Genomic DNA, 14,980 nt, shown 5'->3' with positions numbered 1-14,980 from the left:
AGAGAGATATGTATATGTATGTACGTACTTAAAATCAAGGTCTTGCGCTCTCCATGTGAACCATAATCTATTGGCCGACTATAGACTATATATTAAGATGAATCCACCGTCCACGTCGTGTGTTTATTTTCCAATTCTTTCCTCAAAAGAGTCATATACGTACTTTGACTAATAGACCTATACCCATTTAACAAATTATAACGACCAATTGCAAATTAATTTGAGGCTTGCTTGGCGCTTCGCTTAGATAATTGTTGGAAAATGTTAAACAGTACGTAATTTACCATTTGTGAGCAAAGTTTCAAACTTGAATTTAGTTTTTTTAATATATGATTTATAATTTATTGAAATTTTTCATGAAAATTCTCTTCAAATTAATTATTAATTGGCCGGCTGGATGCTGACAATATCTGTAGATCTCCTAGGCGCTATTCCTGTATATCTTTTCAATAAATATTGGGGTTGTAGGAAGAGACCGCCGGTTTGATCAGTCGTCGGGAGTAAAATGAAGGTACTTGCGTCAAAGGCCGCGCTCATGTGATCGGTACGACTTCTAGATGAAATTGCAAACAAAGCAAAAGATATAAAAGATGGACGCGGGAGGAAAAACTAGGCGAAGATCACCATCAAGAAGAAGTCGATGCCGTATCCCACACTTTCCTGCATGCAGTCGCTGAATCTTCTGCGAAATTACGCAGAAGAAGTCGAAGATATGCATTAATGCTAATTGTGACGTTTTGGCATGACTTGTGGAACACCATTTTCCTTTCTCATCTTATTATATATATATATATATATATATATATATATAAGAAACAGCTCACTCCCTCCCCGAATCTACCAAACACTTGTCATCATGTCCAACTTTACAAACATAAGTGGGCAATTACGTACGAAACACCTGCTTCGTATGTCACACGTTGATCTATATGAAGGTAGCTAGGTACGTTGTAAAAATAAAATTCAATATTGCTAAGCTTCGACCCGCACGAAAAGGGCAATGAATTGGATACTGTCTCGGTACGAGGGATCCTGCACACGTTTCACCTGGTGATCCCATGCTTTACATTCGTATGCTCAGTTGAGAACAGAACCTTTTATCCCTACCAGGTTGAGGTCCCATGTAACGGAATGGGGGGACGGTATTTTTGAATATTCCATTTTACTCAGCATGAACATTACACAGAGCCTCAAGGCTTTATATAGGCGTACAATAAAGCATGTTCTGACATAAAGGAATAAAATACAAAATGGAATCGAGTTTGTTACAATAAAATTCTAGAAGATTTACACAGCTACGGAGGTGGAATTGTCTGCTTCTTATTCTTGAGAATATTGCCTTCTTGATATAGGTTAATATGCCCTCTTGAGTCTAGCGGGTTGTCCAGCACAGTTACACTCTTCCGAAAGTATGAGAATCGATCAGCTACCAAGGGTTTGGTGAACACATTAGCTAGTTGGTCTTTGCTGCTGCTAAATTGAACTTGTAATGTCTTGACAGCCACTCTATCATGCACAAAATGAAAATGGAAAACTTTTCTTCAAGCAAGAAGCGGACCGAATTATGCACCAATGCTAATGTGGACTAAATGAAATGGCACGTTTTGTTTGGAGCAGGAAGAGATTTTGCTTGCCTCAACCATGCGTTTTGAACTTCTCTCTTTTTGCGTTTTGATAGGTTCCCACTCCCTCTCCATTCTCTTCTTCTCTCCCTCGTTCCCATTCTCTCTCCATTCTTTGCAAAACACTTCTTCTCTCTCGTTGAGTCTCATGGTCTCCTCTCCCAATTTTTGTCTCTCACTACCGCTGTGGTCTCCTTTCCTAGTTTTTGTTGCCTTCTCTCATAAATACCTGGATGAACTTAGCAGCAAAAAGTAAGTATCGTGCTTTAGATTGTGCTGGTTTCCACAACAAAGTTCTTTTTTACCATGCAGAATGCAACCCTTTGCTAGGTAGCCACATAATTGTAATAGAAAATTTGACAGTCCTCTCTATATCTGAACATAATTGCTTCCTATCGCATGCTTGAAGATGATAAAAGAGATTTTTGTTTTTGTTTTTGTTTTTTTTGTTTTTCTGTTTTTTTAATGAACGGTAGAAATATAAAAAGCACTACTTTTTCTATTTCATAATTCATTGTATACTTTGAGCACCCTGGAATTTCCCACCTTCCCAAATCAAGTTGAAATGAACTGTGGACGATCTTGATATTTCTTTAGCATTTAAAGATGCATTTTGGCTTAGAGCGACATGGGGCATCATAGTTTGAGTTAAGTGCGGGATGGATAGAAAGAAAGGATATGTCATTTTGTGCAACAAAACAACAAATTGTTTGTTGCTGTTGTGGAGAGTCTGCCATTTTCATTTTTGAACACACTAACTGAAATGGAAGATTTCTTTAGCGGCATGTCGTGTTTGTTTTTTAATATATATGAATACATACCCGTGTAAAAAATCCAACAAACAGGCCTCTTAGAGACAACATTCTTGTAGTACCAAATGAAGTCCACCTTCTCCCAAACATTGCAGAAGAAGCCATCAGCTCGTTGCTGACCTAGATAGTTAGCATTGTTGAGCCAATTTGGGTGATGAATACCCACCTCAAAGTGTAATGTCTTGCACTCTTTGTTCGAGTCCAATGTTTAGATGAAGGAAGTACCATTATTTCATTCAAGGTCGTAGAGAAGTTTGCCCAGCTTGTTCTGTATGATGTTGAAGTTCTAGCCATTGGGCCAGTCGTACCAGAGATCGACTATCTAGAGGGAGCCACTATTGTTCATGAAGAGTATGGAGTGGAATTGGTGCAACCGTGGGGTTGGTGTTGGGTATTCCTCTTTGGATTTGTAGAGAGCACTGGTGAGGAAGAAGAAGAGGATGGATATGGTGATGGGTTTGGCTGCAGAGGCCATTGTCATTTCCCTCTTCTTCATGTTTTCTTCTCTTTACTTTTTTATTTTTAATTAATCTAGCAAAATAATCCATCAACGTTGGTGCACAGATTAATCTGCAATCTGCTTGTACATAGAAGAACTAAATGAAAATCTATATCTATATGTTTAGTGCGAGAGTGGTAAACAGGATTAGAGGTCAAATATGTTGCCCATAAGTTATCACACCACAGAATAGGGGTTTGGCCAAGGAGAAGCCGAGCTCTTTGATCAAGTTTTGCAGCCATATGAGTTCGGCAGTGGTATTGGCCAAAGATTTGTATTTGGCCTCTGTGCTAGACCTTGCAACAATTTGTTGTTTTCTTAAGTTCTAGGAAATAAGATGATTGCTCAGAAAAATACAATACCCTCCAGTAGAACATCTATCATCTGGGCAACCGGCCCAGTCGGCATTAGAGTATGCATGCAATGTAAATGGGGATTTTTTTGATAGGAAAATACCATAATTCATGGTTGATTTGAGGTAACGAATGATCCACGGCTGTCCAATGAGATAATTTTGAATCATGCATGAACTGGCAGACTTTATTTACAACATATGACACATCAAGCCGAGTTAATAAGATGTATTGTAAGCTACCTATAGTGCTTCTGAATAATGTAACATCATCAAAGGAAGGTGAATCAAGTTTAGAAAGCATTTTTTTCAAGGATTAAATATCTGTATTGTAACCGCATCATAGTCTCTCTCTAAGGAGAGTTCTAGTCCTCAGTTAGGAGTGTCCCAAGTGAAGCTAGATGGAAGAAATCGAAGATCGGTGGAGTAATCTGAGGCTTACGGAGGAAGAAGAAGAGGTCATTGAGGTCCCTCAGGGGTGTGAAGAAGAAATACAGCGTAAGGGAGAGAGAAGTCTTATCTGCAAGATCTGTTCAGATTGAGTGATTGGCAAGAAAGTCATAGCTACTGCAATGGGGAAGATATGGAGAATTAGCAAATGAGCTGTGTTCCAGGAGGTGGAAAAAAATGTCTTTGTTATTACATTCGCCAACCATGCTGATAGACAGAGGATCCTAGATGGTAAACCATGGCCATTTGCAAGCGTGTTATTTATGATTCTGTCTTATGATGGAGACTTACAACCCGGGAAAATGCATGTTGATAAAGAAACATTCTAGCTATAAGTTCACAATCTCCCATTAGGCTTTATGACGGAAGAATGGGGTCATCGTATCGGAGCATCGGTAGGAGATGTGCTGGATGTTGATGTTGACAAGGACGGGATAGGATGGGGCAAATGCTTGAGGGTGAAGGTCGAAATTAAATTACAGAAGGCCATAGCTAGAGGAAGAACTATAATGGTGAACGGGAAAAAGGTATGGCTGAGCTTTAAATACGAGAAGCTTCCAAAGATATGCTTCAGCTGTAGGTGGATTTTACATGGCGAAAACGGTTGCCCGAATGAAACGGGAGGCAACCAGGCTTACATTTCTCAGTTTGGTTCGTGGCTAAGGGTAGAGAACAGTTATAAACGGCGGCCAGTTTTCATTCCCTCAAATGGTAACTCAAATGGCCGAGAGGATGGACAATAGGATCCTGTAAAGGAAGCTGTAGGTAGCGAAGTAGAAGGTTCTATGGGAAGCATTGCGAGCAGGAGACAAGTTAAAGATCTAGCCTTGAACCAAAACGGAGTAAGGTCGGGTGGTAGTGAGAACCATGGCTTTGAAGGAGAAACGACAACAGTGGACATGAGGCAAAAGAATTTGGCGGGAGAAGGTGGGTAGATTGCTACAGTGGATGAGACTGATGGGACACAGTATGGGGCGACGTAGGGAGTAGGCATGAGTCTACACTGTGGAGGAAACCTGCATGGGGACGAGGTTCATACAGGGCGGGAAACAAATGAAACACTGATGGGCCTAACGGTAAAAGGTTTGCCAAATGTGGCTTTGGAAAAGCCTAAAGCTACGAACGAGCCCAACAAACAGACTCAAGAAAGGAAACAAGATGATGGGGAGAGGTCGACGAGTCAGTTAATAACAACGGACCAAACAGAAGAAGTAGTGACTTCTAACCAAGGGAGTCGTAGGTGGAAACACCATGCTAGAGGACAAGGATCAACTCCTATGGAGGAAGGTCTGCGACCAGGGACCAAGAGAACAGCTGAGTTTAATGAAGAGGTCCAAGGTGCACCAGCACGAAAGAGAAGAGGTAAGATCTCTTGTTACAAAAGTGATGGAAACATCATAACTGAAACGGTAGTGGCTGGTGACCAGCCCCACCGAGGGCCATGAAAATTCTTAGCTGGAACTGCCGGGGGCTTGGGAACCCCCGGACAGTTCAGAGCCTTTGTTTCCAAACAAAGGAGAAAGATCCTGACTTGGTTTTTCTGATGGAAACCAAGTTGTCCCAAGCAGGTGCTACCAAGGTAGCAAGGAAGGCCAGATTTGAGTGTTGTGTGGCTGTAGATGCAGTGGGGAGAAGTGGTGGGTTGATGCTCATGTGGAAGCAAGAAGTTCAGCTAGAACTAATTAACTATTCTCAAAGACACATTAATGTGTTAATAAAAAGTGATGAGAACAATTTAAACTGGGTTCTTACCTGTTTTTATGGTCATCCCGAAACAAACAAGAGGAGGGAAGCATGGCAACTTTTGCAGTCATTTAATCCTAGTGATATGGGGTGGAGAATAATAGGTGACTTCAATGAGATTCTGTCACATGATGAAAAGATAGGATGAAGGGTTAGATCAGAGAACCAGATGGGGTTATTTAGAGAGGTGGTAAAAAATTGCAGACTTTTTGATCTGGGATGGGAGGGGAACAAATACACTTGGTGTAACAGACACGAGAATGAAACATTCACTAAGGAGAGATTAGATAGAGGCCTAGCCAATAGAAGATGGTTGGAGTCTTTTCCAGATGCTAAAGTCAGCACCATGATGGCATTATGCTCAGATCATAGGCCTATTCTACTGGACTGCTCGAGAAGAAGGGGGGAAAGAACACATTTCTATTACCATTTCAAGTATAAGATGAACTGGACCAAGGAGGAAGGTTGTAAGATATAGTTGCAGAAGTGTGGCAAAGAGAAAACCACCATCTAAGGCAAAACAGTAGGTTACAAAGCAAGTTAGAGAGATGTAGCAAAAGGCTTATGCACTGGAGCAGGGACCTGAGAAGAAACAGATTAGCAGTCATTAAGCAGAAAATAGAAGAAATCAAACAGTTGCAAGAGGAAGAGAGAGCAGATAACATGCGTGATCTCAAAAGATTGCAAAATGAGGTTGGCTTCTTACTTGACCAGGAAGATGCAAGATGGAAACAAAGGGCCAAAGTCCATTGGTTGACACATGGAGATAGGAATACCAAATTCTATCATGCCTGTGTCAATCAAAGGAGAAAAAAGAACTCTATAAAACAGATTGTAGATGGAGAAGGGAGAGTGTTAAGTTCAAAGGAGGAGGTGGCATCGGGGTTCAGGCTTCATTTCAACAAGGTCTATCAATCCTCTAACCCTACTGAAAGGGCTATCCAACACTGCCTAAGTGGTGTAGAACACAAAATCTCAAGGGGCAAGAGTGAACTACTGGATAAGGATTTTTCTCCTGAAGAGGTAATGATTGCTCTCAAACAAATGTCACCCTTTAAGTCACCTGGGCCAGATGGATTCAGTGCTGGCTTCTACCAGGATCATTGGGATATAGTTGGTTCTGATTTGGTCAAAGCAGTCCTAGATTTTCTTAGAACTGGTGGGATGCCTACAGGTTTGAACCACACTCTTATAGCCCTAATCCCTAAGGTGAACTCCCCCAAATCAGTCAATGATTACAGGCCAATCAGTCTCTGCAATGTGTGGTATAAATTAATCTCGAAGGTCTTGGCAAACAGGCTAAAATCAGTGTTGCAAGAGGTCATATCCTGGAACCAAAGTGCTTTCTTACCTGACAGGTTAATCACAGGCAACATCATGGTAGCATATGAGCTCCTTCACTCTATGCAAACTAGGCAAAAGGGAAGAGAATGCAGTATGGCCATTAAGCTAGATATGTCTAAGGCATATGATAGAGTGGAATGGGATTTTCTGCAAACTATGCTTACCAAACTAGGTTTCAGTGACAAATGGAGGGGGCTAATCATGGCGTGTGTGAAATCTGTTACCTAGTCAGTAGTGGTGAATGGGATCCCAGGAGACATTATATGGCCAACAAGAGGATTAAGGCAAGGGGATCCTCTTTCACCTTACCTTTTCCTCCTATGTGCAGAAGGCCTAAGTACCCTTCTGCATCAAGCTGAAGCAAGAGGCCTCATCAAGGGTGTTGCTGTTACAAGGGGTGGAAAAAGAATCAACCACCTCTTGTTTGTTGATGACTGTGATGTTTTGCAGGCCAAAGATAGAGGAATGGTCCATCATTGTTCACTTGTTAAAAATCTATGAAGAAGCATCGGGACAGACCCTGAACAGGCAGAAAACATACATCCTTTTTAGCTCAAATACTAATTCAGTAGTGAAAGAGTGCATTTCCCAACAAGCTGAAGGGGTAATTTGTGATAGCTATAACAAATACCTGGGTTTGCCCACCACGGTAGGAAAGTCCAAGTATAACACTTTCAGAGGTCTAAAAGAGAAGATATGGAAAAGGATTAACAGCTGGAAGACCTCATTTCTATCTTTTGCAGGGAAGGAAATCATGATCAAGAGTGTTTTACAAGCCATACCAACATATATAATGAGCGTTTTTAAATTGCCAAAAAGACTCCTCAGAGAAATGGAAACCATGATTGCAAAGTTCTGGTGGAATCACAAAAAGGAAGGTAGGGGTATACATTGGAAAAGTTGGAGCAAACTAGGAGCAGCAAAAGGTAGAGGGGGACCGGGGTTCCGGGATCTCAACTATTTTAATAGAGCCCTTATTGCCAAGCAAGGATAGAGAATGTTACAGGAACCCTCCTCCTTGATGGCTCAAATATTCAAAGAAAAGTACTTTAAGTCATGCAACATGATGGAGGCACAAGCAGGCTATTGTCCTTCTCAAATTTGGAGGAGCTTAAGGTCAGTGATGGATTTGATAAGAGCTGGAAGCATTTGGAGAGTAGGAAATGGAAAGAGCATAAGGATATGGAAAGACAAATGGGTGCCTATACCTTCTACTTTTCAGATTCAGTCTCCTATCAAGGTATTAGAACCTGATGCAACTGTCGATGAGCTTATTGAAGAAGAAAGCAAGACATGGAAGAAAGAGCTAGTACAAGCCATTTTCAGACAAGAGGAAGTTCAGTGTATTTGCAGCATACCTATTAACATAAGAGGGATGGATGATAAAGTAATATGGGGGCTATCAGATAAAGGGACTTTTTCAGTAAAGAGTGCATACTATACAGACCTGGAGAAAAAGAAACAGAAGACAGGAGAGACATCAAATGGTGATCCAAATGAAATTTGGTGGGGGAAAATATGGAGACTAACAAGCCCAAGGTAAAATAGTTTATTTGGAAAGGCCTCAATGGAATACTACCAACAAAGAGTAATCTTTTCAAGAGAATGATAGTTGAAAACTCTACTTGTCCTGTCTGCAATAGAGATGAGGAAACAACATTACACGTGCTATGGGATTGTCCTGCTTCAGTAGATGTATGGGGAGGGGAATGCAGTCCAGTTAAAAAATGGAAAAGGAATTATGCTGACTTCAGATCACTATGTCTGATTTTCAATCCAAGCTGGAAGAAGGAAAGCTTCATATAGTAACTGAGGTGCTTTATGGCCTATGGAGAAGGAGGAATGAAGTAGTATTCGAAGGAAAGTTCAAAGGCCCTTCTGTAGTCTTTCAGTTGGCTCTACAGGAAGTAGAGGCAATCAAGTTGGCTCAAGAAAAGCCGAGAGCGAGTCAAACAAGTCCAACAGCAGCGGTGAGAACTCTATGGAGACCCCGTAAATTGGGATCATATGAAAGTGAATGTTGATGCAGCCATGGATAAAAAAATGGGGAGGATGGGTATTGGTATTGTAGTGAGGGACTACAGTGGTGAGGTACATGTGGTGTTAGCTAGTCCCAAACAAGCAACAAAGAGTGCTAATGCAGCTGAGAGCTGGGCCATGCTTCGGGCTGTTCTGTTGCGCAGGGAACTAGGCCTCAGACAGGTGCAACTAGAAGGAGATGCGAAGATGGTAGTGGATGCAGTCAATTCAAATACACAGAACACTTCATGGGATGGACAAGTTATAGAAGACATCAAATCTGTCATGTGTGCCCAGCCAGGGTGGTCAGTATCATTCTTGGGGAGAGATGGCAACAAAGTAGTGCATGAAACTGCAAGATTAGCTTTATCTTTAAGTTCTGAATGTATTTGGGTAGAGGAGGTGCCACCTGAGGTCTTCCCTGCTGTTATTTCAGACAAGTCTGTTATTGTAGAGTCATATTAATGAAGTAATGTTTCATTTCAAAAAAAAAAAAAAAGGTTTAGAAAGCTTGGTGGATGCGGACATAGGTGAGGAGATTAAATTGGCAGTAGTCATATTTGTCTTTTTCAACAAATCAGATATGTATTTTCATTGAATAATGAGCATGCCATCAGGAAGAGACTCAACTTCTAAGCCAAGGAAGTAAGATAATGTGCCCAAATCTTTGACTGAGAACATGTGCCCAAGTGAAGTGATTAAGTCATCAACAGCAATGGAGATGAAAAAGTGATGATCATATCATCAATGTACACAGGGATGAATATGCAGAGTGTAGATGTATGCATGATAAAAAGGGAGGGATCACCCTTTGATGCCAAGAATCCATAATTGGTAAGCCAGAAACTCAATTTAGAAAACCAAGCTCAGGGAGCTTGTTTGAGATTGTAAATGACCCTATCGAGTTTACACACAAAATCAAGCCTTAGGGATCAACAAAACCACTCGGTTGTTCCATAAAAACTGTCTCAAAAAGCTTACTATAAAGAAGTACTTTATGATGTAATGCCTCGTACCTGAGAGGGTAGGAGAATTACTACCTGTCACTTATATTCGGGTCTCCAAATATGAATAAAATCTCCAAAGTTTTCAAAATGATTATACATTCATATTTATCAACTTCATATCAAAAAGACATCAAAGCATAAAGAAACAATTAATATAAATCCTTGTCACCACAATTTTCCAATAACCTCAACATAATAAACAATAATTTAATAAGTCTCAAATATCCAAATAACAATAAAGACTCCAAATACTCATTTCAAACCCTTCTAATGACATTGGTAACATTAAGCACTCGACCACCTATTCCACATCTATCAAAACTCCAAATTATATTCTTGACTCTCAACTGGGTCGTCAATATCATCTGAAAAATATTAGGAGGAGAAGGAATGAGTTATCATCAACAACTCAGTAAGCAGGAGACATATACTAGCATGCAAAACATGAGCATTTACAGAGTAAAACATGCAAAGATAAATATTTTTCATAGTTATTAATCAAAACAAAACATGTTTCAAAACAAAGGTACTTTGGCATAACATAACTTAGCATCATCATCATATCAAAACAAAGCATCTTACAAAGTAGATACCATGTTTAACTCTCGTGGTAGCGTTGTGCTAATCCCGACAACCAAACTGGACAGAGACAGAGATGAAATCATTCTCTTATTATTCTCACAGCCCCGAGTGTGCACATAGGAAAGACAACAAATAAACCACCTTACTTCCAAAGTGGATGCACTCAGAGATAGAGGAGTTGGTATCAACCTAAATAGAGGAGAGCAGAAATAGAGTCAGATACAAAATCAATACACCATGCCAAAGGTTTTCAGAAGCCATATCAGAATAAAACAGAGTACCAAAAGATATTTAGATCTTTCTCACATACTGAAAACAAAGGTCAGAACATCTTTCTAAATAAATGCACAACTTTTCAAATTTTTCATATCACTCTTTTTCATATTTTAAAAACAACATAACAAAAATACAGCTTATGTCTACACGATACATGTCAAAAAATATTTTTCCTTTTTTCATATCGATTTCATGAGTAATGCAAAGAAATGACCGAAGTTGTTTTTTTCCAAGTTCTCATTTTATGACAAAATATGAAAACTTTTCATAAAGTCAACCCAGTATCAAATATTTGTGTAAAACTAGCATAGGAAGCCTGCTTACCTGACTCATGCAGCGTATTATCTATGCCTTGAAATCAACCACTAATAGTCTCGTCACCTATTGATAAAATATAAGAAAATACACTAAGTGTTAATGACCAACAACACAACTTCGATCTAAATAATTAAAACCCATAATTCCAAACCATGTTTCAGCACATTAATGCAACTCAAGCAACCACATAAAAACCTAGACAGCCCACACTTCAAATATACCAATTTCAATACTGACCTATACATCCACCAACCAACGTCAAACTCAAAAAATCGAAATATCAACACCAACATAGCAGCCCATATCTCAAAACAACCACCAATTCAACCAAATAAGCAATACACACATCAAACTTTTCTCAATTCACAACTCCACAAAAATTTCCAAAACTTCTTAAATTTTAATCTGCACCCATCGAGATTCACTACTATTTATTCCCAAAAAAAATCTAGTCTAGCAATATTTCAATCATCTTGCACCCGTACTCAGTGAAAAACATAGGTTTGCTACAACACAAACCGCAAGTAAAATTTATTCAACAGAGTTTAAACTAAAACATGGAATTTATTAGAGGGAAAGAAAAAGATAAAAGCTTACCAACAAGAGGGTCTCAGCAACCCCAAAAACTGAAACTCTATCACCACTCACCATACCCAAAACTTTTTAGGAAAAGAGGACGACACAAAAAAGGGAGAGGAAATCTGAAATTGAAAGAAAACTACCAATGAGACAAAAAAAAAAAAAAAATAAAATCAATCCATAGGACTCTTGAAGAAGAGAGTGCACGGTGAAACTACTTTAATGGTGAGACCTAGGATTAGAACCAATCCAACCCAACACAACACCAAGTCCGATTAATACCTAGAGGAAAAATAGAGAGAGAGAGAGAGAGAGAGAGAGAGAGAGAGAGAGAGAGAGAGAGAGAGAGAGAGAGAGAGAGAGAGAAGTTACCGGCATGTGAAGTGGATGGCGGAACCAGGCTTTGAAAACTTCCAAATTTGTAGTAAGAAAATCACAGGGAAAAAGAATAGCACGAGAAGGGAAAGCAAACTAGTTTGCAAGGGATAGAAAGTGAAGAGAGGCGTGAAGCAAAATTGAACCAACATGTGAAAAAAAAAAAAGATGCTAGAGAGAAAAACAGGGGAACAACAAGCGAAAAAGAGGGAAAATCAGGGGAGGAAGAAACTGAAGAGGGAAGAAGAAACTTACCAAAACAACGCCGTTTCGTGGTTTCAAGGGTTGGGCTATACTCTAATATGGGCCTCAAGCCTGGGCTTTACATCCTCCCCCCTTATAAAAATTCTGTCCTCCGAACTTATTACAAGTTATCAAAGCTCCCATTAAAAGTCGTGGGTGTTTATCTCGCATCTCTTCCTCAAGTTTCTAAGAAGCTTCCTTTGTAGTGTGATTATTGCACAACACCTTTACCAAAGGAATGGCTCGAGCCCGTAACACGTGTTTTCTTTTCAAAGATACCAGCCACGAGCAACAACGATGGAAAGTACAAGCTGAATTGTAGAGAGCTTGACGACTGGACTGAGAATTTCGATATAGTTGATACCAATCGATTTGTTAGTGAAAACCTTTAGCCATGAGTCTAGTTTTCCTCCTCTCAATGGAAGCATCAGATTTCAACTTTGTCTGAAAAACCCATTTGCAACCAACCAAATTAGACGCAGAAATATGGGGAACCAATGTCCAGGTATTTGTCTTAAGAAGGGCTTAGTATTATTGGGTCGTGACAGCCTTCCATTCAGAAAACTTGGATGCTATAATGAAAGATGAAGGTTCATTGGGAATCATGGCAGTGGAGGGAAGGAAGTGCCAAGTTGGATAGGGAATGGTTCCATTAGTGAGAAGGTGTGGTCATGAAGAATTAACGAGTGATAATAGGGGAGGGAGGTGGTTGCAAGATGGTGGAGGGCTGAGATGAGGAAGGAATGACCGAAGGAGATGACGACTGATTTGAGGAGTTAGGGTTTTCAAGAAGATTAATTTGGAAAAAAGTAGACAGAAATGAGTGATTAGTGGGCTAGGTTTGGGAAGAAGAAGGGGGAACTTGGATGAGGAAAGTTCTATGGGTTTGGGTTTGGATGAGGAGTTGGGTGTGGGCCAAGATTGAGAGACGTGTTCTAGGAGGAGTGAGGAGTTGATAGTGGGCTAGACAGAGGCAGACTACCAGAAGTTGGGCCAAGAATGGAGTGAGGAAAAACTAGAAGGGGTACAGAGAGGGGTTCGACTTGAGGTATAAGTAGAATGTTAATGGGCTGTTTATATGGAAAGTGGGTATCATTGAAAACAACATCACAAGAAATGTAAAGACGATTTTTGGTGGAATCAAGACACTTGTAGCCTTTGTGAGAGGGACTATAGCCTAGGAAAATGCATGAGGTAGAACAAAAACTTAATTTGTGATGGTTGTATGGATGGAGGTTATGCCAACATTCCAAAAATTTTAAGGAAGGAATAGTTAGGAGGTTTGTGATAGACCATGAAATAGGGAGACCTATTTTGTAAAATGGGAGTGGGAAGTAAATTTATAAGGTAGGTGGAGATTTCAAAGGCGTTGGCCCAAAAAAAAAAGGGTAATGAGGCTTGGGCTAGTAAAGTGAGCCTAGTCTTAATGATATGACGATGTTTACGGTCAATTAGACCGTTTGTTGGTGTGTATATGGACAAGAAAAGCAATGAATTATTCCAAAATTTTTGCAAAGTGTGGTAAGAGGAAGAAATTCCCCTTTGGCATCAATTCGTAAGGTAATGATTTTGGTATTAAAAAAGCGTTTAGCAAATTTAATAAATGAAGTAAAAACAGATAAGACATCTAATTTATTTTTAAGAGGAAAACACCAAGTGAATATAGTAAAATGATCAACTATTGAAAGGTAATATTTAAATCCACTTCTCGAGACAATTGGAGCTGGGCCTTAGATGTCAGCCCACAAGAGGTCTAAGGCTTTACAGATTGTGTTGAACTTAAAGAAAAAGGAAGTTGATGGGCTTTTGCAATGGGACAATCAGGACAAACAGAAGGGGAAGGAGTGGGGAAATAAGGCAAACAACTCGTGTGCAAAATGCGGGAAACCACTTCGAGAGTAGGATGTCTAAGTCTTTTATGCCAACAATCAAGCAGTGCTTTTTCACCAAGATGTCATCGCAAAATTGATGAACAGAAGGATAAGACAATAGTAGGGAGGAGGAGAACTGATAGAGCCCATTATGGGTTGGTCCGGTGATGAGGAGCATCCCTATCCGGTTGTCATTCATGGATAAATGAATTGCATGAAATTCAAAGAAACAATTATTGTCAGTGCAAAATTGAAGAATAGAGGCAAGATTTTTGTTAATAGAAGGTACATATAGTAGATTTCGAAGTTTAAAAGCAAAAGAATTAATGTGCAAGGAGGAATCACTAATGTTTTGAATGGTAAGACCCATGCCATTGCCAACTGGAATATGTTCTTGTTCACTAAATGGTTCGGATGTGAGGTTGAGATGTGAGAGATCATTGGTTATGTGATGGGTAGCTGCACTGTCAGGATACCAAGTGGAGTTTGGGATGATTGAGGGGGAAGTGTAGTTGGCTGAAAAAGATTTGGGAGGTTCATATTGATAGGCATGGTCAAAGCGAAAATAGTATTGTAATGCAACATGTCCAGGTTTGTTGCATACTTGACAGGTAGGTCTATTTGGGTTGTTGTTTGGCTAGGAAAGGTTCTGTTGAGAGGAACGTCCTCGGTTATAGGAGGACCGTCCTCAGTTTCGGCCATTTCGGCCTCCACAAAAGTTCCCTTTGCCTCTCTGGTTGGTGCTTGTGGTTACATTGGCAGATGGTTCAAAGGGAGAGGGTAGAGAGGAATGAGAGTTATGATTCATTCGGCTTTCATGTGTGAGGAGAAGATGGTAGAGTTCATGAGATGCTATGGTTCAACTCTAGTGGCAATGAAGGTGATAAA

General features: G+C 40.0%; 1 protein-coding gene and 1 pseudogene across 1 annotated transcript; one reads left to right on the top strand and one right to left on the bottom strand.

Annotated features, from left to right (window-relative positions):
• Positions 1–2,303: 2,303 nt before the first annotated feature.
• LOC122295286 lies at positions 2,304–3,004 on the bottom strand (annotated as a pseudogene).
• Positions 3,005–8,865: 5,861 nt separating this feature from the next.
• On the top strand, positions 8,866–9,306 carry LOC122295108. Its single transcript, XM_043104196.1, has one exon. The coding sequence runs from the start codon at positions 8,866–8,868 to the stop codon at positions 9,304–9,306; it is 441 nt and encodes a 146-aa protein (XP_042960130.1).
• The last annotated feature ends 5,674 nt before the right edge of the window (positions 9,307–14,980 follow it).

The sequence above is a fragment of the Carya illinoinensis genome, chromosome 1, assembly GCF_018687715.1.
Source record: "Carya illinoinensis cultivar Pawnee chromosome 1, C.illinoinensisPawnee_v1, whole genome shotgun sequence".
Lineage (NCBI taxonomy): Eukaryota > Viridiplantae > Streptophyta > Magnoliopsida > Fagales > Juglandaceae > Carya > Carya illinoinensis.
This window is presented reverse-complemented; position numbering and strand designations above follow the sequence as displayed.